Here is a 27,283-nt window from a genome sequence, read left to right as displayed (position 1 = left end):
TAAATAATCACATAACCTGACGTCATTCATCTCATTTATTATTACTATGCTTAATAAACAGGCGATTGTCTATTTGTGTGTATTGGAAATTTGGATTTTGGACTCGATATCGCGTGGTTGTACGATTGTGTTCTAGTGACGTTTCGCGAATCCTTTTCATTCGGTACGCAGCGACACTGTCCGCAGAAGTTTGTGGCGCGCGTTGCCTATCGTTACGTAACGGCCGTCGTTACGACTCAATCATCGCCGGCCGAAATGTGGAATTAAGCCGCGATTGACGATCGCATACTACCAAGTACTATAATGACTAACGAGCGTGGTACAGAGTATGAGTACGCATAATACGCACGCAACACGCACGGTACGTTTCCGATGACCATTGGCATTTGCTGCGGGAATTGGCACAAATAATAACATAGTAGTGTACTAGTGTCTAGTGTAGTACGAGTACCCATAATAGTATAGCGGGCGGATTGTGCGCACGCGCAATCGTCGTCGCCGCAGCCGAAAACAGCAACCGAGTCCGACGTTCGGAGTGTTCGGACTCGTCTCCAATCTCTTTCCAATTTCCAACTCACGACTCAGTAGTCAGTCTGTGTTCGCGTTCCGTCCCGTCCGCACTGCCGGTGTCCGTTCGTCACCGCCGCCGTCGCGTACACATTATCGGCACGCCGATTCTAATCGTTGAATCCCCGGAATTCCCGGACTCCGGCCTGTACCGATAGCGTATTTATACACTTTATTACGACACGACACGCCTGTGTCAAGGACCAAGGTACACCGATTAGTAATAATAGTAATAATAATACTGTCCGCCGGCCTATTATAATATTGTAGGTACAATTTAGTATAGTAAAACATTTCGACCACAACTATACTGCCGTCGCGGTATCCGTTTTTTTTCTCGTTCGACACCGTAGGTTATACCTACACCTGTTTTGCACCGTCAGAAAGGGAGATTATTGAATATCAGCTGCCGTCGCCGTTGTGACTCGATACCACCGGGCACGCCGGATAGCACGCGCGACACTACGACGGGCGGGCGGTAGATACCGCTGTACCACTATAATTGCACCCGCGACGCCGGTATCCTCGCCGGTAACGTTTGTTTGAATTACAGCGCCGAGCTCGTCGCTCGAAACTCGTCATCCGCTACGTTCATTTATGGAGTTAGCCGATTTGGACAATTTTTGCGGTTCGCCTTTTTGGGTAAGCGGCGCGCGCGTCACCTGCCTAAAGTTCTTAATGACACTCAACCTACACATTTTCGCGTTTCCGCGCCGTCACGGGCCTCATTTCGGTTTTTTATTTTCAGGATTGGAATACGTCGTGGAACACCACTGATCCCGATGTCACACTATGTTTCGAAAAGACAGCCCTGGTCTGGTCACCCTGCCTGTTCCTGTGGCTGTTCAGTCCGTTGGAACTCTACTACCTTGTGCACAGCAGATACAGGGACATACCGTGGAATTGGCTCAACTTGACCAAACTGGTGAGTTTTTGTATATTTTGATTATTTGTTGTTTATTTTATCGTTGTGTGTACGTACACACCGCAATGTGTGATCCTCTAGCGGTTGCTCTAAAGTGGCCTAGTGCAGTGTTTTTTAAATTTTTTGAGATCATTAAATGCTGAACAATAATATTTTTTTTTATGAGAGGGTAGAAGTTTTGAGTAATAGAACCACTTAGAGTTCTATACGGATCACAGTTTAAGAAACACTGGCCTGGTGTATAATATGAGTTATGACATAACATAATATTGAGTAATGCACAATATGGCTCTATAATAATATGACATAACGTTATGTACATAATATACGATGTATTTATGATTTTTCCAAGAGAGGGGATATGATATTTTATTATATTTAACAGATAAGAGTATTATGAATTGTAATTATTCATGTAAATCATGTTTACTTAGGTATGTGTTTCCAATAGACTATTTTGCTCAGAAAATTACTTACAGAGGTATGGTTAAAATCTGGAAGAATCAAAACTATTGTTGTGTTATCCAAAAATTTGATATTATGGAGTATTATATTACACCTGACGATTATTGATTAGCGATGGCTATATTTTTTACACTTTTATATATAGACCTGTGTAAGGTACCTACTATACATAAATTATGTCATTTTCTTATGTGAGATTTTAAAATTATATTTTTATTGAAGTACCTATTGTAGAATTTATAAAATGTATTTTAGTCATATACCTAAGTACTTGTATTCAGAGTAGAACCCTAACTTAATTAGATGATTAGATTTTTAGTTAAAAATCATCAAATGAAAGTAAATAAATATTTTAACTTAAAAAAAAAATATCAGATTGATAATGCAACTATTAATAACAATGTAACTACATATCTATTACCTGTTAATTATTGCTATCTACATAATATGCAACTTTTTATTAAGATAACAATTTTTTAGGTATTTATTTCATATCGGTTTTTTCTAAAAGTTGCATTGCAATGTCACATTTTTATATAATATATATTTATGTATTTAATGAATCATCATCACCTGCCAAATTTGAATTAAGTAGGTGATAAACAGAATATATACCTGATTCAAATAACTATTTTTTATTACAACTGAACCATGGTTTATAATATTATCTTAATTTTAATTCACTACACAATATTTACACTTATGAATTAATTGGTAATGAACATTAGGTTAATGTTCATACCAAAATATTTAATATTAAATTTGCCGTTAAGCATTTTTAACTGATACTATTCATAATTATTAAAATTATAATAATACCATATTGGTGTATACATATATTATAATGTTCATACGTTAATAAGAATGTAAATAAACAATTCACTTTTGTGTTTTGATCATGGCTATCTGCACCATATAAAACTGGTGTTGATTATATTGTCAATAACAGTTATAAAAATTATTATATTATTGGTTCTGTACATTCTTAAATTGGTTTGATAGTCAATCGATTGATATGGTGGGGTATGGTACAGTTGTATTATGACACCAAATAATTAAATTATATGTACCAATTGTTTACAAACTATTTGACATTAATATACGTTGATTTAGAAACTCTAAATCACTTAATTATTTATGTGATAGGTACTTAAGTACCTACTTAAATAATAAAAGTATTATATAATTATTTTTGAATAAAAAAATGATAATTATTTATTTTAGATCCTAAGTTAACATGGAATGTATGTATGTTAGTATTCTAGTGAATATTTGAGAATTATTAAGCCCTCTTAAATCAATAAATCATAACTAAATTAAATTATTTAAATAAACATTTATTTAAATGAAATTTATATTCAAATTTCTATTATATTTGTTTTGAATCTGGCCAATATATATTTAATGTATGTACATGTGTTAAATGTTTACTCAAAATATGATTGTTGGCGTTTAAATCTGGTATTTCTGAGGGTATCTCTTAATATTAACTAAATGTCTAGTGTCAGAAAAATTAAATTTTTAATTTTAAATAATCATTTATGTATATAAACAGTTTAGATAATTACCTACTTGCCATTCATTTGTATTTATCCAATCATTTAAATAATAGCAAATAATAATAATAGTACTAGTAGGTATAAATGTGGATATTAAAAAAAAGTAAATGTATATCATATAATAAGTATATAATACTCTCGATTCAAACTAATATAAGTTAATGAATAAAATATAATAATAATAATTTATCTGTAATAAATAAAGTAATAACAAAGATAAATATAATAATATAGTATTCTTTTATAAACCCAAGTTATTATAAATACCTATGTAGAATTTAAATTGTAAATAGAGTTACTTACAGATAAGTTATACTGTAAACAATAAAGTTAATCTCATATTTCAATAATATGTATTAGGTACTGTACAATATACATACCTATCTATGTATTAAAAAATATACAGAAAATTTAATTTTCGTATATTAATTATAAAAATATTAACACTACCCAACTATTACTATATTAATGTTTCATTCTTTTTATAAATATTTTATTATACCTATTTAATGCCTACTCGTGTATAGTACAGTTAGGTAAATAGGTCAATGACTTTTAATGTCCTTGGTTATTTTCTACAACTGTACTTGCTACACTAATAGTTATAAGACAACCTAAGTCTATTATTTTTATTTGTTACACCATATACTAATTTCTAGGTTTACTTTTAAAAATATATTTTTGTTCATCTAATTATGAACTATTTTTACCAACATAAATATATTTTATTGCATTAATTTGCACTTAAATATGTTACAGACAATGTGGAATATCCAAGAATTTTATATATTGTCCTGAGGTTTTGGGCTAGGGTATTTAAGTGTCTTATATATTTCCCATGCAAATTTTTAGAATGACCAATTTGTCATGAAAAATTAAGTTAAAAAAATATTCATAATTTATTATATACAATATGCTTAGGTACATATACCTGTATTCATCCAAATATATTATGTAGAGTTGTGCAACAATTTCAAAATTATTGAAACTACAATTCTTATTTAGTTATCTTTTTTAGTTTTTTAGTTATTATGAGTAATGGATAGTTATAGATGATTTATTTTTTGATTTACAATCAATTGTCTCAAGGTAGGTTATAAATATTATAAATGATGCACTCCATAATAAATCTCTTGTATCTTCATTTTTATGATTTTGACATGATTTTTCCAAAATATTAATTGTTGGTTTGTTATTTTTGTTGTAGATACCCACATGCTCAAAGGTTTATATTATATTACCTCTATTGTGGTTTCTGCATAATATATAAACCTTCTTATATAACTGATCTTATAACCACATTGAAAAAAGAATATATTAATATACATCTAAATAAATTTCACAGAGATCACTCAACACTCAACAATCTTCCCCACTTATCCCATATTGAGCTTTTATGTTATGTCCATAACCAAAAATATTGCAATTTAATATCATAGTCATAATGAAGCAGTTTTAACATAAATGAAGAAAAAAACTGCATCAAAGTGACTGGAAGTTATTCATGTTACAATAAATAATAGATGATAATATATAAAATCATTATATTTGTAATATTGTATTATTGTTAGATAAATACTAATGTATGATCTATTGTAGGTACGACAGTTGTAGCCACTTATTAGAATAAGAGTTAGATGACTGATTTGCCTATTGGAGTCAAACAAACCTCTTACATTCCAGTTTTCCACTTAGCATGCATTATTTGTATATAATATATTATAATAATGAAACAGCAAAATGTTAATTTAATTGAATAAATATTGGTTTGAAGTAGGTAAAGTAAATTTACAGAAAAACTATTACTTTTTAAATAATAATAATAATAATTTGATAAGTATTGTTAAATGTGTACCTTAAATCTAATCAAGGACATTCATAAAGGGGATACCCCATTATTTTAGTTAATATTAATTTTTTTATTATTTGTAAATAAAAAATGTGTGTGCCTATTATATTAGGTACTGGATAATATTTTTAATTTTGTCCCTCTCTTATTTTTATTTCCGCTGCCGCTATTGGATTTATAAATAAAAAAAAAGATCAAACAGACACAGGTGATTGTAAATAAGTTGTTAGGTTAACCATGCCTTTTTTATGTTCAAATAATATGTTTGTTGAATTAGGCTTTAGTCCACAAATTATATTATTTATGATAAGTTATTACTAATAAAAATGTTACATGTCTGAAACTCTGAAGCTTTTATTACTTTGTATAAGACTTAAAATTTAACTTATAAAATAAAAAAGTTAAAGTCTTTAGTTATATAATATACTTAGGTATCTTTTTATATATTCTTTTAGAAGTTTATATTTTGGTTTTTGTTATTTTATAGGGTGGTGCAGCTATATTATGTCTTCTTTCAATAATCGATATAGCTTATGCAATAATTCAATATTCATCAGGGATGCCTATTTATTCTGTGGATTTTTACACACCACTTGTAAAATTAATCACATTTGTAAGTATTCTATTCCAAAGTATTTGTATATATTTAAAACCTCTGATCAAACATATATTTTTGTTTTATTACAAATGTCTTTTTTTATAATTATCATAAGATTAAAAATGGAATTAGTCTCTTATAAAGAAATTAAATTAACTTTTACTCTATTATTTACTTTTTGATTTTTTGTTTGTACCTAAACATGTCAGTGATTTAAGTGTCATTTAATTTACAGGGATTTGTAATGGTTTTAATCAGTGCCAACCGCGCAAGAGGATTAAGGTCATCTGGGTTAATATTTTTGTTTTGGTTATCCTTAGCATTTTGTGGGATAGTTCAATATCGAACAGAGATCCGATTAGCGTTTTCTGATGTAAGATAATTTATTATAAGTATAAATTAAATTTGTTAATTAAATAATACTTAAATATATTTTTATTTGCATTTAGGTACCATCACAAAAATACCAGTTAGTTAGTTACATGGTGTATTACCCTCTTGTTTTAATACAGTTTTTTTTAAACTTTTTTTCTGATGCTGATCCACGGCTATCAGATTATCCCCCCGTTGAGGTAAATTTAAATTTTTCAAAATGTTTTTATTATTGTGTAAGTTCTTATTATTTTTATGCCATTGAACAATTTTTAGAAACCATGTCCTGAGATGAAAGCATCATATCCTTCGCGGATATTATTCACGTGGTTTGACACATTAGCATGGACTGGTTATAATCGTCCTTTAGAAACTAAAGATTTGTGGAATATGAATTATGATGATAGTTCACGAGAAGTTGTTCCTATTTTTGATAAACATTGGGAACGTTCATTAATTAAAGCAAAGTAAGTAACCAATGTTCTTAAATGCTCTACATCAGTGGTTCCCAAACAGGAGGGAATTCCCCCCAAGGGGGGTATTTAGAGTGGGGGGAGGATAAAGTGATGATGGAATTACGAAAATAATTATGTTATTTTACATTTTGTAAATTTGAAATCACTGTATTAGTTTTTAGATTATTGAGCATCAATAACAATTATATATTAGGTATAATGATAGAGTCGATAGACCGAGATATTATTTATACTTTATGTTAATATTTTTGTTTTTACATTCAATATTTTTTTCTTATATTTAATATTATTACTTCGTAAGTTGATTTATAATACATTTTTAAAATGATGAAAATAATAAAAGTAAATAGTTGTATATAGTATATAGTTGATTTGAATGTTTTATTTGTAGTGCTCACAAAAAAAAAAATTTGCCTAAACTCTAATTTAATGGGGAGGGGGGAATGTGATTTTCGTACATTTACAAGGGGGGCGTAGAATGAAAAAAGTTGGGAAACGCTGACTCTACAATATTTTTAGTTCAGTTATATAATATAATCTCTATCACATTAATCATAAACTTTTACTTTTAAAAGATATTAACTATTGAAATTATAATTTCAATACACTTTTATACATGGACTATGTAATTGATAGGTAAAGACAGGAACGCTATAAACTATCTCTAAAAATGTTGTTAATTAAAACTATGTATCTAAAGTACAGTAACTGAATAATGTGAATAATAATTGAATGATAAAATTGCTTAAAAATAGCAATATTATTAATTCTAGTCTTACAATGTGTTATTATTATTATGATGCTAATTATACTTTACAGGTTACTAGATAATGCAAAAGCATCTTATATTAAACACAAATCAGATGGAAGTATTGAAGTATCACCTACTGAATATTCAAGAATTACTCGTGGTACTAAAAGTCAAAATGAAGCATCTATTCTTCCTGCTCTATGTAAATCATTTGGTCGTACGTTTTTGTTTGGAACATTTCTTAAAGTAATTGAAGATTGTTTAGTTTTTGTCAGTCCTCAAGTTCTTAAGTAAGTTATTACTTAAACGACTTATATAGCCAATAACAAGTACTTATATTCATTTTTCAGGTATTTGATAGCATTTGTAGGAAATTCAAATGAACCGTTATGGAGAGGGTATTTTTATGTTTTCCTTATGATGTTAACGGCAACATTACAAACATTAATATTGTCTCAGTATTTTCATCGTATGTATCTTGTTGGTATGCGTATACGAACTGCACTTACTTCTGCTATATATCGAAAAGTAAACATATTTATCTAAATTTAATAAGATAAATATTAAATTAATATCATTTATTTTTTAAGGCTTTGAGAATTTCAAATACAGCTAGAAAAACTTTTACCGTTGGTGAAATAGTTAATTTGATGGCTGTTGATGCTCATAGATTTGTTGATCTGACAACTTATCTGAATATGATTTGGTCTGCTCCATTTCAAATTGCTCTTGCAATATACTTTTTGTGGCAATCACTTGGGCCTAGTGTACTTGCTGGTCTATTTGTAATGATAGTTTTGATACCAATAAATGGCGTTGTGGCTGCTAAAGCAAGAAATCTACAGATCAAACAAATGAAAAATAAAGATCAAAGAGTTAAATTAATGAATGAAATTTTGTCGGGAATAAAAGTAATGTTATTTTTTATTCAATTATAAACATAATTCATTTTTACATATTTATTTGTCAGGTTTTAAAGCTGTATGCTTGGGAACCAAGTTTTGAACAAAAAGTGTTGGATATACGAGGAAAAGAAATTAAAGTACTTCGTACTGCAGCTTATTTGAATGCAGCTACCTCATTTATTTGGGCTTGTGCACCTTTTCTGGTATGAAAATATTTTATTAACCCCTTTGATTTAAATTTGAAAAAAATCTCAGCTTTTTATAATTAATATAAATTATATTTTTGTTAATAATCTAATATTTTAATTAAATAAATTGTACTTTATTACATTTAGGTATCATTAGTAACTTTTGCAGTTTATGTATTATCTGACGATAGCCATGTGTTGGATGCACAAACAGCTTTTGTTTCTTTATCTTTATTCAATATTTTACGTTTTCCATTATCTATGTTACCAATGTTTGTGTCAAATGTAGTTCAAGTAAGTTTTCTGTTTAGCATCGTAATAAGTGTATAAATACTATTGTTTTCTTTAAAGCCTTATTATAATTTTATAGTCAAGTGTATCTGTAAAGTGAATAAATAAGTTTATGAATTCAGAAGAGTTGGATCCAGATTCAGTTACTCATGATTCTGATGAAAGTATGTAACATATTTTTAAAATTTAATTATTTAGTTTTAATTTTATTAATTGGTTTTTGTTTTTAGAGGATCCTCTTGTTATTGAAAATGGTACATTCACTTGGGGTGAACCAACCGATGCTCCAACATTATCAAACATAAATTTACGAGTTTCGTCTGGACAATTAGTTGCTGTAGTGGGTACTGTTGGTTCTGGAAAGAGTTCTTTAGTATCAGCTTTTCTTGGTGAAATGGAAAAGGTATCTGGTAGAGCTAATACTAAAGTAAGTATATAATTATTTTATTAAATGTAAATATTATAACTTGAATAGTAATAATACATTCATTTCTAGGGATCTATAGCATATGTACCACAGCAAGCTTGGATACAGAATACTTCTCTTAAGGATAATATATTATTTGGTCAGACATTAAGTGATAGAATTTATAATAAGGTCATTGATGCATGTGCATTGAGAGCTGACTTTCAAATGCTTCCAGCAGGTGATGATACAGAAATTGGTGAAAAGGTAATGTAATTACTTATTTTTATTTTCAAAAATTATAATTTATAGAGGTACTTATATCAAATTGGTAATGTTATAGGGAATAAATTTAAGTGGAGGCCAAAATCAAAGAGTAAGTTTAGCAAGGGCAGTTTATAAGGAGAGTGACATATATTTTTTGGACGATCCATTAAGTGCTGTTGATTCACATGTTGGTAAACATATTTTTGAACATGTTATTGGACCTACTGGATTTTTGCGGAAAAAAGTATTAATATATTGTCTTATTAAATTAGCTTAATCTTGATTTTTGACATATCAAATTATTTATTTTTATTTTAAAGACACGAATTTTGGTAACTCATAGTATTACTTATCTCAGAGAAGTTGATTTAATTGTAGTAATGAAAGATGGTCAAGTATCAGAGTCTGGCACATATAAAGAATTACTAGATAAAAAAGGAGATTTTGCTGATTTCTTAATATTGCACATGCAAGAACAAAATGAATATAAAGTTGATGAAATAGGTAATATAAATGTAGCTTTGGTAATTGTAACATTTTCAAGGAAATGTATTTATTAAAATTAATTTGTTTAGAAATTGATAAGTTGTTAGAAGATGCTCCTGCTGATTTAAAAGAGAAATATGTTCGCCAGAGAAGTGAATCCAATTCAAATTCTTCAATGCAAAGGTAATATGATCCCTAAGAGTATGCCACATATTAGTTATCCTTAGTGGGGTTTTGTCATGTATTTTTACATAAGGAATGACTAGATATTAAATATTCTATTATTCTTAACACAGTAACACATATATGATACATTTAAGTATTCTTTAATTGGTATGGGTGTTATGAATTTTGGGACAAAGATTAGTCAGGGTCAGTTATGATAACCTATATTACTAATGACGGGCAACGGCTGTTTGCCGTGTATCAGTGACAAAAGCGCCCAAGCCCAGCTGTGCGAGCTGGGTCCCTCACCTAGTGAGTTATGTGGCTGTATAAAATGTACCCAGCAACCAATGTTTAGAGGTAGTAGATTGTGTTCGCGTTAGCTGCCTTTTGCACATGCACTATTCATACTATAACTCGGGTCACTGAGAGAGCGTTACCCTTATGTGCATACAAATGATTGAACTCCGTGGTTTCGTATCCAAATTTTTCCCATTCTACCACTTAGCCGGCAGAATTAGTGATGGTAAAGCAGGAGGTCGGACGAGTTATGGTTAGGTTAGAAGCCGCCCAGAAGCTTCCTCTTAGTGTCCCGACTATATTTTATGTATTTACGTTCCTTGCATGCATCAAATTAAGCAATGATGGCTATTACCTTTGTCGAGTAGTTTTTCTTTTCAACTTTAAGTATGTAATATTCTACAGGCCGCATTAAGCTCTTTTTTTCAATATTTTAAACTCAAACTTAATAATACGTCTTTAAAATATATAAGACAATTTTTTTTTTTTTTTAATTGTTTCATACCATTATTAAAAATAATAATCTGAGTTCAATGCGGTCTGTAGGATGTTTGCTTCTTTCCGAAAAAAAAAGGTACAAAATCCAAAATTCTACAATTTTTTCCTCTGAGGTTTTTCATTAATGATATATTTAAACTTTATCATCCCCCCTACCCCCTATAAATAGGTGTCGACCATAGATAGTGAAAAAGCATTATAATTTAGGTAGCAACAAAAATATAAAATATAATTTTCAAATTTTATCTATATAATTTGTATTTCTGCAAATTTGATAAACTCTCACCAGAGAAACAAAATTTTACATTTTGAGGAAGACAACATTTGTTGTTTGTACCATTTTTTAATTTTTGTGATATATATACAACAATATTTACTGCATTAAAATCTATTATTTTTGTGTTTTTAAATTTACATGACTTTTTATATTAATGATATTAAAAAAATAAAACACCACGATACAGAAAATATTGTCTTCTAAATTTTGTATAAATTTGGTTTCTCAACTGTGACCAAAATGATTCTTTTTTGCAAGCAACGGCGTATTGGATGAGAATTGTGGCCAGAGAAGTTGTTGTGTGACTAAACAACCCAGTATATTATAATAATTAATAATTGTCCATAAAAAACCTTTTTTTTTAGTAATTGTCTTATTTATAATTTAATATAATGCATGTTTAACATGTGAGTACTTAATTTAGTTTTATGTCCACCCAAATTATCAACTTGATTCACTTTCATATCAGAAAAGATAATGAAATAGAAAATCAAAGCATTTTTACTACCTAAAATATTATCAAATAATTTATAATCCAAGTACATACAGCGTCTCAGAGTTTGAATACGAAGATTGGCCCACGGGGAATTTTCCTGGTATCCCTGGGAACAAATCCGCCGCTGTTTGCATTAAGCATTTTTCACACACTATATAAGAGTTTTTGTCTAGTATTGACTATGTTTAATCTGATTAGTTATTTAATATTTAATTTTAGGCAAAGATCTATTGATTCTGAAAAAACCATTCCTCTACCTATCGTCGACCAGCAAGCTAAATTGATTGAAGTGGAAAAAGCTGAAACAGGCAGTGTATGTGTATATTTTAATATTTTTAAACATTTTAATTTTTAAATATTAACTGTAATTTAATTATTCTGATTCTAATTTTAAGGTTAAATGGGAAGTTTATGTACATTATCTGAAGTCAATTGGACCTTTTTTGTGTATATCTACAGTTGTTTTAAGTATTATATTCCAAGGATTTTCCATTTCATCTAATATTTGGCTTTCTGTATGGTCTAATGATGATAGTTCTCATGTCCACGGAATAGAAAACATAAACAAAAGGAATTTATATTTAACTGTTTATGGGCTACTTGGATTTGGTCAAGGTAAGTTTAAATACTTTTGAAGTATAAATTTAACAATTTTATTGAAAAATGTATGTCTTACATAGTAAATTCAACATAAGTGAAGTGAGAGCAATATAATATTTTTATATTAATGCATTTCCTTTCCAATCTATTATACATATTATTAGTCATTGTAATTATAATACATTTATTTTAACAGATATAACTTATAAGTGATAATAAATAGTTAAATATAGTGGCTGAATATAATGATTAATGACCCCAGTGAGCAAGTCTAATTTTTAGAAAAGCTCATGGTTAATCTTGTAGGCTTAACTATTTTATAGAATTAATTTAATTTATGTTGAAACAATTTTAATGACAAATTCACTAGATTTGTGAATTCGTGCATTATGACTTATGTATTCAGCTAATATTTATCAATCATTGTGCTTTACAAGTTTTATGGGAGATATTTAATCATAAAGCATGAAATTATTTTGAATTTGCCAAGTCACTCATTGTTTCTCATTGGTCATTAGTTAAAGCGGCACGAGTCAAAGGTAAATCTTTAAATATACTAGTTGTATGGGAACAACGTAATTGAAAAAGGCAAAATACACCCTAGTATCAGTGATTATGATGATTGCTGAGTACATAAGTTATGTGGGACCCGCTTCCATTAATAATACAATTTATTGAATTATTACATGGCATTATGATTAACATGTTAAAAAAAATATTTGTAGACTTGAGTATTGTTAATATTGTTTTAGTCGACTTCTCAATGATGACAAAGATGACAATTTGTTGATATTAGTTGATATATATATATTATATTTGTGATGTTTAAAATTATTCAGAATTTGTTAAATTAAAATTTAGTTATTTAACATGTAGAACTAAAAAAGCAGTGATGACATTTTCTTATTTGTGGTTTTAACCGAACAAATTTTTAAATTTCAATACAAAATCTAAACTGAATCAATGACTTCAAACATTTAACTGAAATTTTAAAATTCTTTAAACAATCAAAATAAAACTTGGAAGAAAATAACTGTATACCAGAAAGAATGTCCAAATAACTTACTTTAACTTAATTTTATTAATTAAAATTGTTGCTAATAAGAGCTTTTCAGAAGAGGCAAAATCAATTTTTTTTTGCACATTAAGTATCGTGTAAGTCTTACATTTAAAGATTCAATATCTCTTTATATAAATATCACAAAATATTAAAACTTTCACCAATGTATAGAGTTTGTCTCATACTTTCCAGCCACATACAAATTGTCGCTTTGGCCCTAAGTGTTGTTTAGACCATTTTGCCATGTAACCATTGAGCAATAGTTTATTGATATATATATATGCACTAAGTTACAGGTAAAATGGAATAAGTCAATTTTGGCTATTTTTTTGGATAAACATTATATTATCTTTGTGAACTGTGGGTTTGTTTAAAATTTGTGACACTTGTCATCAGTTGCTACGCTTTGTTACTATGATACTATACTCTATTCAAGTTAAGAAGTCAGTTTCAGACTTGTATGCAGGGGTGTGGCTATACTACACTGCAGGGATACAGGTAATTTAATGTGTGGGGATGACAAATGGGTCCGATTGTGGCCGATAAAAATTGGTTACCTCTGAGTATATTTTTGATTTGAACAGAGTATAGTTTGGATTACCTCGCCTTGTTTTATTTTCTTAAAAACTTAAAAAAATTGAATATTTGCGTATCAAAATTTGATTAAAAATGTAAAAACGTTTTATACATTTTTGTATGTTTATGTATTTAATACAATGTTTCTCGTCTTACTGGAATTAAAAATTTATTTTTATTGAAAACCAGTAATATGCTCATTTTAATAAATTATTGGTATTTGGTTGATATTGTCCTAAACATTTTATTTTAATTACTATAACTTATATTTTATTTTAACTATATTATTTTATCATATAGTTTTGGGCTTTTACAATAATTGAATAATTGACTAATTTTTTGATCAATTTGATTGATTGTGGTTAAGGAGTGTTTTGTTAAAATTATATCTTACACACAATAGTTCAAAATAATATCTTAGACTTTTGTATTGAAGTAAACAATTTCATATTGCATATCAAATAAATTCTGTTTTTAGTTTATTTTCTTATTTTTTTTCAAAACTGATTTATTGTGTGTTAAGCTTAGTATGAAGATAAAATAATTGTTCATATCAGTATAATAATCTTAACAAGTTGTTGAATATGAATATTTAATATTTCTATGAATATAAAAAAATATGCATTTGTTTATTAATATTGTGAAATATTGATGTATATTTGTGTATGATTTAATCTTTAAATGTATTAATAAGGTAATGTAATGTAGTTATCAACCCGTAACTATTATATTCTTTTATTTTGAACTAATCTGTATACATTTTAGTTTATTTTAAATATTTTTGATTTGGTGCAGTTGTATCGACGGTGACAGCGGCAATAGCTTTATCGTTAGGCACAGTAGTAGCTGCAGAAAAATTATATGAATTGATTAATTCACGGATTTTCAAGAATCCATTAAGCCTGTTTGATACAACACCTATTGGTCGTATCTTGAACAGAGTATCTAAGGACATTGATACTATTGATAACACATTGCCATTCATATTAAGATCAACCATCCAAACTGTATTTTCGGTAAATTCGAATTAAAATATAAGTTTTATCATTAAAATATAAAATCTATAAGTTCTATAGTTGCTCACTGCAGAACAAAATCTGTGCTCTGAATTTTCTAGCGATCCTGGTATTGTTATCTAGAACTGACGAGGCAGCCAGGTTATCAGATAAGCGGGGCCTAGTCATTTCTAGGTAACAACACTAAGATTGCTAATAAATTCAGCACAACAGATTTTGTACGGCAGTGAGAAATCTAAAGTATTTATAATTGATGGTTTTATGTATTTAGTATATGCTTTACCTTGGTGTGTCCAATATTTTAATACATCTTGCACATCATACATTTCATTTTCATACATTATATTTTTGTCGTATTTATTATAACCAGCACTAGGATTTTATTCTTAGTTTATAGTACAACTTATTTAAAGTAAAAAGATAAAAATTTATCTTTTTAATTCTCTAAAATCCTTCCACATTTTTTTCCAAACATTTTAATTTGTGTTGACATGAGATAGATAATTTTTCAATCATAAGCTTGCATTGTAGCTAAAAATACGATTTTAAATGCAACAAAATATACCAAATAAATTAAATATTATTTTGCTTTATGGAATACATGTTAATTGATCATTTTCATTTGTATGTTTGTTAAAAAGATAATAATATTATATACAATAAAAACTTAGTTCTGGTTGAAAATTAATTTTTAATTGTTGTATATGTGTGAATGTATTTTGATAATGTACTTTTGTATTTTATAATTTAAATTAGATAAGCTTTTCATTGTAGTTTTAGTACAAGCTTAACTGTAAGTTTTCATAAATATTTTTGCTTTATTTACATTGTTCTTTAAATTTATCAATTATAACCTTATCATAGGCATAATTTGAGTTATTTAAATTGTTTATTTATTTTTTTATCTTATTGGTTATTGTTAAAAATTGGTGATGAAATTGTGTCTGTTTTATTTAAAAAGTTGGTAGTGCAACTTACTAAAATTTTGATTATTCCTACTTTTAAATATTTAAACCAATGTTGGCAAATAATATGGTTAAATTATGGTTTTTGATACCTAGCTGAAATATTCAATATCTCAGAGTGTATTATTTGATGAGTTGGTTTTATGCAGAGTTTTTTTGTCATAATACCTATAAAAAAAAATAAATATAAGATTTTTTTTTGCTATTAGTTTTTTTTTATGAAGTTAATCTACACGTGTGCACAGTAAAAGTTTTTTTTTAATAGTACCACCCTTTTTCATATCCAATTATTTTTAATGAATTTTATTGGCTGGTCCAGCTTCCTAATTTTAAATTTGGCATTTTCAGTTTTAGATATTATTTGCATGTTTATTGTGAAATATTTCCACCAATTAGTCATTTTGGAGCTGGGTTTCTTATTTATATACTTTTTTAAAGAACATATTCTATATCATAGTCTTATCTTTATTATCTAATATGCTATTAACAAACAAGATATTAGCTTATTAATATTTTCATAATATCATTTTGAATCATAGGCCTCATAATAAATAACCCATAGCGTATATTATATGAGAACACTTTAGTATCATGATGAACAAATAAATCTTAGATAAACTTGAACAACTCTTTGCCTAAGATGTTTTGAAAAAAAAAATCCCTGTAGGTGGATGAATAAAATAATTTCACTTGTTCTAGGAAACTATTTCAATTACTAAAATCATGAACTCAAATTGTGCTTATGTATGAGTATAATAATAAAAATTAATATTTCAACAATTACTTGTTGTTTATAGCTTTATTTCATTATTTAAGCTTTGATTTCATAACATTACGTGTAACTGGCATTTACTGTTTTGTGTATTACTATATCTAACAAATTTGGGGAATTTGTATGTAAAGCAAAACAAAATTGCTGTGCTTATTAATATTTACTTGTCTTATTAATATACTTAGTATTTTTAGATTTTCAGTAAAGCAAAGAATGTATTGGGTTAAAAAAAATGTTTGTCTGTTTTCAAACATACTAAATAGTCTGAATTAAACAGGTTTTGGACAAAATCTATTATTATTTTGTACTTCACTCAATGAGAAATAACTGACTCTTTGATAAAATATTTATGTTAGTATTTGATATATATTGTAAAATTTCAAAATATCACTGTTACTTAAAATTAAAATAATTATTTTCTATAACCAATGAAATTTTCAAGCTATTTACAGAAGCTTGACATTTTTTTTTTTTTTGGTGTTAATAAAAATTTCAATAATATAAATCTGAACTGTAGCTTCATAATTTTTTTATATATTTATTTTAAATTTGGATTAAATTTGATATTGAAACTAGTGATGGGCATATTATATTTTAAAAATCTGGATTTTCAATGTCCGGATTTTACGGATTATCCAAATAATTCTAATATCTGACCCAATTTTGCCGTTCAATGACTCATTTTTATATTCTCATACATTTAATTTTTACTAATTTTTTTAAATTTATCTATTTTCTGACTCATTATGACTAGTCTAGTGTCTAAAAACAATACTTTTTAAAGTCTGAATCTCAACTTTGAACCAATTTTAGGATTGGCCATAACAGATATTTTAAAAACACCCCGTGTAGTGATTATCATCATTCTAATACATCTATACTTAAAATTAATTTTTATAAACATTTTATTAACTACCTATAGAGAATTCTTTTATATAAGATTTTATTTTTTTTTTGACATTTTTATTTCTGAGTATTTTGTCTTGAAAGTGTTTATGTCAAGTTAAAATATTAAAAGGGCGCTACACCTGCATGTGATGTCTCTGTTCTAAAATTTTACAGCATAGCAAAAACTGTTTAGTGCAGGATAAAACCACTTATCACTCAGTCTGTAGTCCTAGAAGAGATACCAAAAGTACACAATAAAGAAGATAATATTTTCTCTGTCCCTAGCATTTTTATTTGTTTGATATCATTAATAAGGAAAAAGTTATAATACTTTTTAAAATCTGATATTTTCAAGTTTTCCAAACTTAAATAGCTTTTGATGTATTGGTCTAATTGAAAAAATAAGTACGGTGCAGTTAAAATTCTGCTCTATTTATGGTGAAAATTTGTTTTTTTAGTTATAACTTATAACTAGCATTTTCGGTTCTTTCCCGAGTGAAACATTTTTAGCTATGTTTTACATTTGTAAGATTGGGACATCGCATGTGAGTGTAGTGTCCTCTTAAATACATTAAAAAAATGTTTACTTATAGGTTATATTGCACTTAAATGCTTAATCAAATGGTTTTTAGTTATACCTTATATTTTGGCTTGAGCTTCTACACTTGAATAATTTAGTTATTTTAATTGCAATGCACATTATTAGAATAGCTTTATAACTTAGATTTGATCTAGCTTTTTCATTTTAGATTCTGAGCGAAGCAATAAATGTATTTATTTTACAATGTGTTCTTTCAAAATTAAAAATTTTTTTTGTTGTCTGTCTTCACGATGAGTAGTTGAAATAATACTTCGATTTTCAGATTAGGTATTTCCGGTGGAGAAGTGAATCTAGTTGGTGCATTCAGGAGTTCAAAATTTAAAATTCTCAGTCATTTTCAAATATTGGTTTTCTACAAAATTGATTTTGGTTTTCAGAGTAACTTAAAAAAATTACCATATAGATACGTGAAATGTTGACTAAATGTTTATATTAGAATTTTCTATCCACCAACATTTTCAAAATATTTTATCTCGTGCCCGAACTACTTAAAAGCATAGTATGCAATTTTCGATTTTTAAAATTTTTTTTAAATAAATGTCGATAAAACATTTTTCGCTTGGTCAGAAAACCTTGAAAATGTAATACAAGGTCCCTTGAAGATGTTAGTGAAAATTAAAAAAAAAGTTGAACTTAAATCCACAATATTCTTTCTAAGCAGCTGAATTTTGAATTTTGACAAAATACTTAAAATTATGAACATTTGCAAATTTATTTTGAGTTAGAAATTCATATACAACTTTCTTTTTAAATCTAAGATTTGAAAGTTTAATTCAAGGTTCCTCATAAGTTCATCTACCTTTAAAAAAAAAAAATGTCTACCCAAAATTCAAATGAAATTTTTATGTGCTTTGAAGTTCAAATGTTCACAACATTGGATATTCACTCGATTTCTCATGGATCGATTTTCTTATTTTGTTATAATTAAATTACGAATAACTGTAGATAATTGAAATTTACAAAAAATGATTGGATTTTTATTTCTTATACTTGATCATATTTTCATAATATATTTTGACTTGTTTTGAACTGATTACGGACATTTTAAATTTTCAAGTTTTTTAATTTTTTTTTCTATAGGTGTCAATAACATTTTTTTGTTCAGTCTCTAAGCTTGAAATTTAATATTAGGTTTTAGATATATTGTTACAACAGCAATTTTTTTATAAGCATTTAAAGTTTAAATGATGACAACATTAATAAATTTTAAAATACACAAATTATTATTTAGTTAAAAATGTGTAAAATGTTAACTTTTTACAGCTAAGAATTAATTATTAAAACTCGGTTGCATGTAAGTAGTTGATTTTGTAAACAAAAAATAAAAAATATATATAAACACGGTTTTTACCATAGTTATTTTAAGTTCTAATTAGTAACTTGGACGAAATAACATATTTATACCAAGAATAACGATTTTAGTAATTTTGTTGTAATTTAAAAATATTATTCGTAGGTACTTGAAACTTTTGGAGTATTTTGATATTTTATACACAGAATGGCATTTTTGATTGCAATTTTTTTGACAAAAATGAATTTACTCTAGTAGGTACTAATGCCTATTATATAGTAAAATAAATTACTTTAATCACAATAATATTATTAAATATATCTACTTAGTAATATTATAGACCGACAGACTATCATCGCTCAGAATCGTTTTTTGTTTACAATGATTTTGTATCATTGAATTCAAATATAACTCATCCATTTCAGTGACTTTCAAGACACCTCATGTACATCAGAGCTTTACCCATTTATCCGCTTTCTGCTTTTTATACTTTTTTTTGCTTTTATTAATATATTTTACCAACAATTTTGCAGTTTTAACAGTAGTTCTTGGCACCACCACGTTATATGTTGGTTGTCTAATAGCTTCTCGAGTTTTGCATGACAGCATGCTTAAGAATATAATGCACGCCAAAATGAGCTTCTTTAATGTTACGCCTTGTGGGCGAATATTAAATAGAGTCGCAAAAGATGTTGACATTATTGATATAACATTGCCTCCAATATTGCTGTCATGGAATAGATGTCTGATCATGGTAAGTGTTTAGGATAATATCTATCATTTGCCATTAGTACATGATTTGAGTTATAACAAACCTAGTACAACAGAAATGCATTATTCCTGACTAAATTAAGTATGTTATAATTTTGTTATAAGATATTTATTTTTCTATAAAAATATTTTGTAGATTGTGTACATATGCTATTTATGTATCTTCTACAATTTGATAAATTTTATTTTGATAGCTTATGCATGGTTAAAATTGTTATGAATGTAATTTAAATTCTACTCTTAAATTAAGAATTGTGTCTCACTAATCCTATTTTTTTTTGAAAGTACAAGGTTACTTCTTTAAAATGAATGCTTAAATTTGCTTTGTGTGTTATAATATTAATTTTTCAGTTCCCTACAGATGTAGTTGATGATCAATATCTAATTATCTTATCCTCCATAGTTGATATGTATTAAAAATGGGTATATTTCACTTATGCCGGCATTTTAAATCTAGTATTTGTTTTTATTATAATATTTATGTAATATATAATATATTCAGTGTATTTTAGTCTTGAATGTTCAAGTTGATATCTCGGCCAGATAACCTTGAATTTAAGTGGGTTTTTTTGTGCTAAAAATTATTTTCTCAAACTAAAATTGACATGGTTACACTTCTATCAAATCTGAAAAATTAAATTTTTCAAAAAAGCCCATATTCAGCCATTTGCTTATATTAACTTATAGTTTAGGTAAGTAACAAAATTCTAAACTTATCATTTACGAATTAACTAGTACTACAGATGTCAAACAACTATTGATAGTCAAATTCCATCACAAATTTCTTTCTTTTAGCACCCAGCACATTAAGGTATATAGATGCCAAAAATTGAAAAATCTGGTTTTGGGAAGCTCTCAATGTTTTAATTTAAATCATTTAAATATGATGCAATATCTTACAATTAAAATCTTGTGTTTTTGTTTAGAATAGTTTATATCTATTGTTCATTGAACAAATACTTGAAATTATAGATATGATAGAGTTTTTAATTTTTTGAACAATTGCAAAAAATAAAAATTTTCTAGGCTTGCTCACATTTTTCAAATATGACATTGTGGTAGTTCCTTAACTAACCCGTAAAACAACTGTTAAATTCATGGTTGTCCAACTGAAATTTTAAGTGGTACATTCAAGACCGCCAAACTTTACACGATGTATATTCAACATATTATATTATTTATGCATATCTGTTATTTTTATACATGATTTATGTATCAAAAAATATAGTGTTTAGCACATTTGATCCTTAGTGAATGGCATAATGATAACTACTTTGAAATGGCTTAAAATGTATGTTAAATATATTATTGAACTAAAACATTTCAATTGTTAATTAATACAGTCAAATCTCAATGTATCAAATTTTTTTCTTGCCCCTTTTAGTATTTATGTTTGAGGTATATAATTTATAAAATACATGATTCAAATTTATTTTTATTCCCTTTGAGATTTGCGATTGAGACTGGACTGTATTATGTTCAATAATATTCCAGTATGAATACAATAATTACAGTATAATAATTTAAAACTATCCAATCAATCGGAAAATTATTGTTTTGTTTATTTTGATGTTTGTTGAACAAATAAATATCAAAAATAATATTATGTATAATATTTTTGTATTATATTTAATGAGTCAATTATAATTTTTTTTTTTAGAAATTAAATGAATTTTTAAAATTAAATTTACATATTATGAAAAATATCAGTTATCAGCAGAGGTATACAACATACTGTGTTAGTAATTTTTGTGTAAATTATTCAGAATGCCTTAAAAATGAAACAGTTATATTATTTGTTTTATTATTTGGACTAGAAGAAATGTTATTAGTGTATATGAAAATCAGATTTTTTTTGGTAATGCTTTGGTTCAGAATTGTTTTAAATAATTAAGGTGTTATTAAATCATAGCCTGATATGACTCATACATATATTGGTATATATCATACTATCATGTTTAAATAAGGCTAAAGCGTAGTATGGCTGTTACGATTTCTCTTAACCCCATCATTTACACTGCTGAATACACACCCCGCATGTATTTTAATATTGTAACAAGATACAAATTAGTAAATCATTTATTTATTGGTATCTACTAAATATTCATGAGGTGTAAGATTTGAATAGTTTTTACTTTTAGTTCTAGAAATGTTATATCATCAAAATACTATATTCTATGATTCCAAGAGTATTACCATTCCCCAATAGAAATTATCGATTTTTCTCGATATTTACAGGATTATTCGAATTTTTTGCGGACTTATGTTTGTGTTTGGGCGCATGGATGGCGTCAGTCTTTTTACATAATTACATGGCGGCAAATGTTTTTCGAAATCCAATGCAATTTTTTGATGCTACTCCAACTGGTCGAATTTTGTCCCGTTTCTCAGCAGACATTGAAGTCGTTGATACGCTTTCTCAACAGCTATCTGATACAGTTTATTGTTTCATGGATGTACGTGTCATTTTTTTTAATTGTATAATATGTGCGACTAGAATATTGATTTATTAATTGCTTTGTAAAAAATGTGTATCTGTTATAGCATTGATGATTAATACTAATTTACCTTGATATATATATTGCTCTCGGATAATGCATTTCGTTGTAAACTATGAGTGTTAATAGTACTTATTTGTTTACTATTTTGTGGTTTATGGGTTTGCTGTCCTAATAAGTGTTTATATTGTGTTTAATTACTCTATTCTTGAACAATTTTTTTAAATAAAATACATTTATATTTATTGATTAGTAGTCTATTTGTGAATAACAAGCTATCTTCTTTAGTATTTCAATGGTCTTGTAATTGTAATACTTTGCTTAAAAAAAAATTATTTAACTTTAAATAAATTAAATACATGTATAGCAAACCTATCAAACATAAAATTATAATATTCAGAAATTAGTGGTGGCATAAGATCTTATAATATGAAAAATAATATTTCTGAGAATATTTGTTTTTGAATTATAAACATATAATGTCTTCATTCTTTCACTGCTTTGCTTTTTCACTAAAATGCTTATGTGTGGACTTTATATTAACTCACAAAAAAAGCTTATACAAATTTGAAAACTAAAAAAAATATATATATATATATTAATTATATATTCCTCTTTATAGGTTGTCGGTACATTGGTTGTGATCAGTTACAGTACACCTGTGTTCACAGCTGTGATAATTCCTATTGGTATTCTTTATTACTTCATACAGGTAATTATACTTTTAATCCATGAATATAATTTTTATTTAAATTCCATTTTTATTACAGAGATTTTATGTTGCAACATCACGTCAGCTAAAAAGACTTGAATCTGTATCTCGTTCTCCAATTTATTCACATTTTAGCGAAACAGTTACAGGAGCATCATCTATTCGTGCTTATGGTGCAGAATCCAAATTTATTCTTCAATCTGAACAAAAAGTAGATTTTAATCAAACTTGTTACTATCCAAGTACAGTGGCTAACAGGTACTACTAATTTTGATTGATATGTGATATAATAGTATATTAATTGATTTTTATTTTATCTTAGATGGCTAGCTGTAAGGTTAGAAACAATTGGTAATTTTATTATTTTCTTCTCATCGGTGTTTTCAGTATTGGGGAGGGATACATTAAGTCCTGGCATTGTCGGTTTGTCCGTCAGTTATGCTCTACAGGTATGCAATACATTTTATTTTAAATAAAGAATATGTTTTCTTATAATTTTTGTCCCATTAAGATCACACAAACACTCAATTGGTTGGTTAGAATGACTTCTGAAGTTGAAACTAATATTGTAGCCGTTGAACGTATTAAAGAATATGGAGAAACACCTCAAGTAATATTTTATAAAATATAAGTTATTTATTTGATCATTTACAAATATTTTTTTTTTTTTAGGAAGCACCCTGGGATGTACCATCAAATTTGCCAGCCAAAGAATGGCCAACAAGTGGAGAAGTTCAATTTAAAAATCTTAAAGTTCGTTATCGTGAAGGATTAGACTTAGCATTGAAAGGCTTAGATATTTTAGTAGAAGGAGGCCAAAAGGTATTTTATCTGAATTCAAAACATTTAGGTTCCAATCAAAATTTTGTTACTACTTGAAATGATCTAGGTTGGTATTGTTGGACGCACTGGAGCTGGAAAATCTTCTTTGACTCTTAGTTTGTTCCGCATTGTTGAAGCTGCAGAAGGATCAATTCTTGTTGATGGTGTTGACATTTCTAATATTGGATTGCATACGTTACGTAGCCGTCTCACAATTATTCCACAAGTAATCATTTAAATTTAATCTATTGATTGAAATTAAAAAAAAACCTAAGTTTTATATTTATTATTGATAGGATCCAGTATTATTTTCTGGTACATTAAGAATGAATTTAGATCCAACTAATAGTAATACAGATGAGCAGCTTTGGAACGCCTTACAACTTGCCCATTTAAAAGCACATGTCAAAGGGCTAATAGGTGGTTTGGATTATGAAGTGTCCGAAGGAGGAGACAATCTTAGGTATTTATTAATGTGATGATTCCTAAAGGAAGTTGTCATCAACCTATATTTAGGGGCCGTAGTTATAAATTTATTTAAATACATTTTTAATAATAATGCAATTTCTAAGATGTCATTACAAGTAACACTGTTATTTTGTTGCATAATTTCAAAAATATAAATATAAATAGTGTTGCTTAAACTTACACCATTTCTTTATTCATAAACACGTGCATTTGCTTATTATTACTAACATATAGTAAAATAATTTGATCTTAAAAACCAGAATATTTTTCTGAGTATTTTGATATATAATAATCTAATTTAGGTATAGTAGTTTATGAGTTGGAAGTACTTATAGTTAAGATGAGCTGAGTAGAGTGGTACATGATTACCATGGAAAATGTTGGTTCACTATTCTGCTCATATAAACTTTTAACACTTATAACTCATAAATAACTATTCCTAAATTTGATTTTTAAATATCGAAATACTCAGAAAAATATTCTGCTTTTGAAGATTAAATTAAAAGTGTATGTTATCATTGAAAAAAGTAAAAAACCTTTTCAAAATGCAAAATGAATAATATAATTTTAATAGTTTAAAATTAAAATAACAATGTATGTTTGAATAAAAGAAACATGGTTATAAATAATAAGAAAATATTTTCAATTTATTTTTATTTATTAATAAAAATCCTCTTAAGAAAAAACAAATAAAAACATACATTGCATTATAATTATTTATTAATAAAGTTCTCTCCTATATTTTGTTATAAAAGCTTGGTAATTTTATTTATTATTAACATGTACTTGGTAATAACGATGTTCTATTAAAATAATATAATAAATTTATAAACCTATTCTCTATCCTAAGATAGAAAAGATATGGATCATGGAAATGTACTTTGAAAATTCAAAAAGACTTTTATTTAGTGTTATATTTTTTGCACATACATTTTAGTGATGAATGATTTCACCATAGTAACTTGTAGGAGGAAGTCCAACAAAAGTTTTCCAATTTTGGATAGCCTGGGGGTCCAGGAACTTAGGAACAAAGCCTTAGGAACTGTGGCCTCCTACTCCTAGAACGTATTTATAACAACTGTTTATTAAAAAAAGTTAAAAAAATATCTATTGTACTATCGACTATTATGGACACATACAAGTGCTTAATTTGGCCAGGAAGAGTATTTATCTATACTTTCAATGATTTATCTAAACATTCTAAACTACTATCTATCTTACTAATAATAGTTATAATAATATAAAATATTATACTATATTACGATATTATGTTTAGGACATTAATTTGTGAAGCACACATTTCTGTACAAACTACGAGATTACTTTTACTTATACTAATTAATACTAAATAACTTGATGAAATTCTAAGAATATTCTCTTGATAAGAATTATTATGATCTTATTCTGTAAATAATATTGTAAGACCGTTGCGTCTTTGCCAATGATCACTATCCAGTTGCCTACAAGTTACTGTCACCACAGTAAAAATCATTGTTTTTTTTTTGTTATTAAGTTCTCTGAAAATTATGACTTAGACCCTCTCCCCTAACCAAGTCTTTGGAGCTGCCCTTGTGGGGTTCTATCTAAAATTTGTAAAACTTATTATACTTTTTATCAGTTGCTATAGTGAAATGTTAATATTAAGTATTCAATAGATGAACTATTTTAACACAAATTGTTGTATTTCAGTGTGGGCCAAAGGCAATTAGTGTGTTTGGCTAGAGCATTGTTAAGAAAGACAAAATTATTAGTCTTGGATGATGCAACAGCAGCAATAGATTTGGAAACAGACGATCTAATACAAACAACCATACGATCAGAATTCAAAGACTGCACGGTATTGACAATTGCTCATCGTCTAAACACAATCATGGATTCTGACAAGTAAACTATACAATTTTGTACAGAATTTGTTGGTTGAATTTAATTATTAATATTTGTTTTCTTCCATAGGGTAATAGTTTTGGATAATGGTTTCATGGTTGAATACGATTCGCCTGCTAATTTACTGCAAGAAAAATCATCAGTTTTCTACTTAATGGCAAAGGATGCAGGTCTAGTTCAATAATAGTGTTCAGCTCATATTATGAAACTCACGTGCCGTGTCAACCTGAATAAATTTGTTCATTTAGCGGTTAAATAATCATAATTTTGTTTTTATTATTTTTTGTCACAGATTGATAATCAAACTATTACATAGTATACTTATAACAGTAAGATGATGTTTTATTAATGAATTTTTTTATTTTAAATTTTGTTTTTAATATTAAGCCGTCCGTGTTATATCAAATACTTGCCATTTGATTAGGGTTTTCAATGTTAATTTTTATATCTATGTAAACAAGTGGCATACATATGTGTTACTGTTATAAATTGTTCAATGTATATTTTATTCAAAATAA

The 27,283-nt window shown here is 27.4% G+C and overlaps 1 protein-coding gene across 1 annotated transcript; it reads left to right on the top strand.

Moving 5' to 3' along the window:
• The first annotated feature begins 573 nt into the window (after nucleotides 1–573).
• LOC111042152 (multidrug resistance-associated protein 1-like) lies at nucleotides 574–27,283 on the top strand. The gene is given in 29 exon segments (XM_022326677.1): nucleotides 574–1,209; nucleotides 1,316–1,492; nucleotides 5,853–5,978; nucleotides 6,199–6,336; nucleotides 6,413–6,535; nucleotides 6,612–6,802; nucleotides 7,631–7,852; nucleotides 7,913–8,090; nucleotides 8,153–8,473; nucleotides 8,533–8,670; nucleotides 8,803–8,949; nucleotides 9,026–9,110; nucleotides 9,177–9,373; nucleotides 9,443–9,619; nucleotides 9,696–9,863; nucleotides 9,940–10,123; nucleotides 10,195–10,288; nucleotides 12,061–12,154; nucleotides 12,237–12,456; nucleotides 20,144–20,364; nucleotides 23,502–23,591; nucleotides 23,650–23,849; nucleotides 23,914–24,040; nucleotides 24,103–24,201; nucleotides 24,264–24,413; nucleotides 24,481–24,639; nucleotides 24,710–24,876; nucleotides 26,571–26,765; nucleotides 26,835–27,283. Coding segments are annotated over 29 exon segments (4,548 nt in total). The 5' UTR covers nucleotides 574–1,164; the 3' UTR covers nucleotides 26,950–27,283.

This window comes from Myzus persicae, unplaced genomic scaffold, assembly GCF_001856785.1.
Source record: "Myzus persicae strain clone G006 unplaced genomic scaffold, MPER_G0061.0, whole genome shotgun sequence".
NCBI classification, from domain to species: domain Eukaryota; kingdom Metazoa; phylum Arthropoda; class Insecta; order Hemiptera; family Aphididae; genus Myzus; species Myzus persicae.
This window is presented reverse-complemented; position numbering and strand designations above follow the sequence as displayed.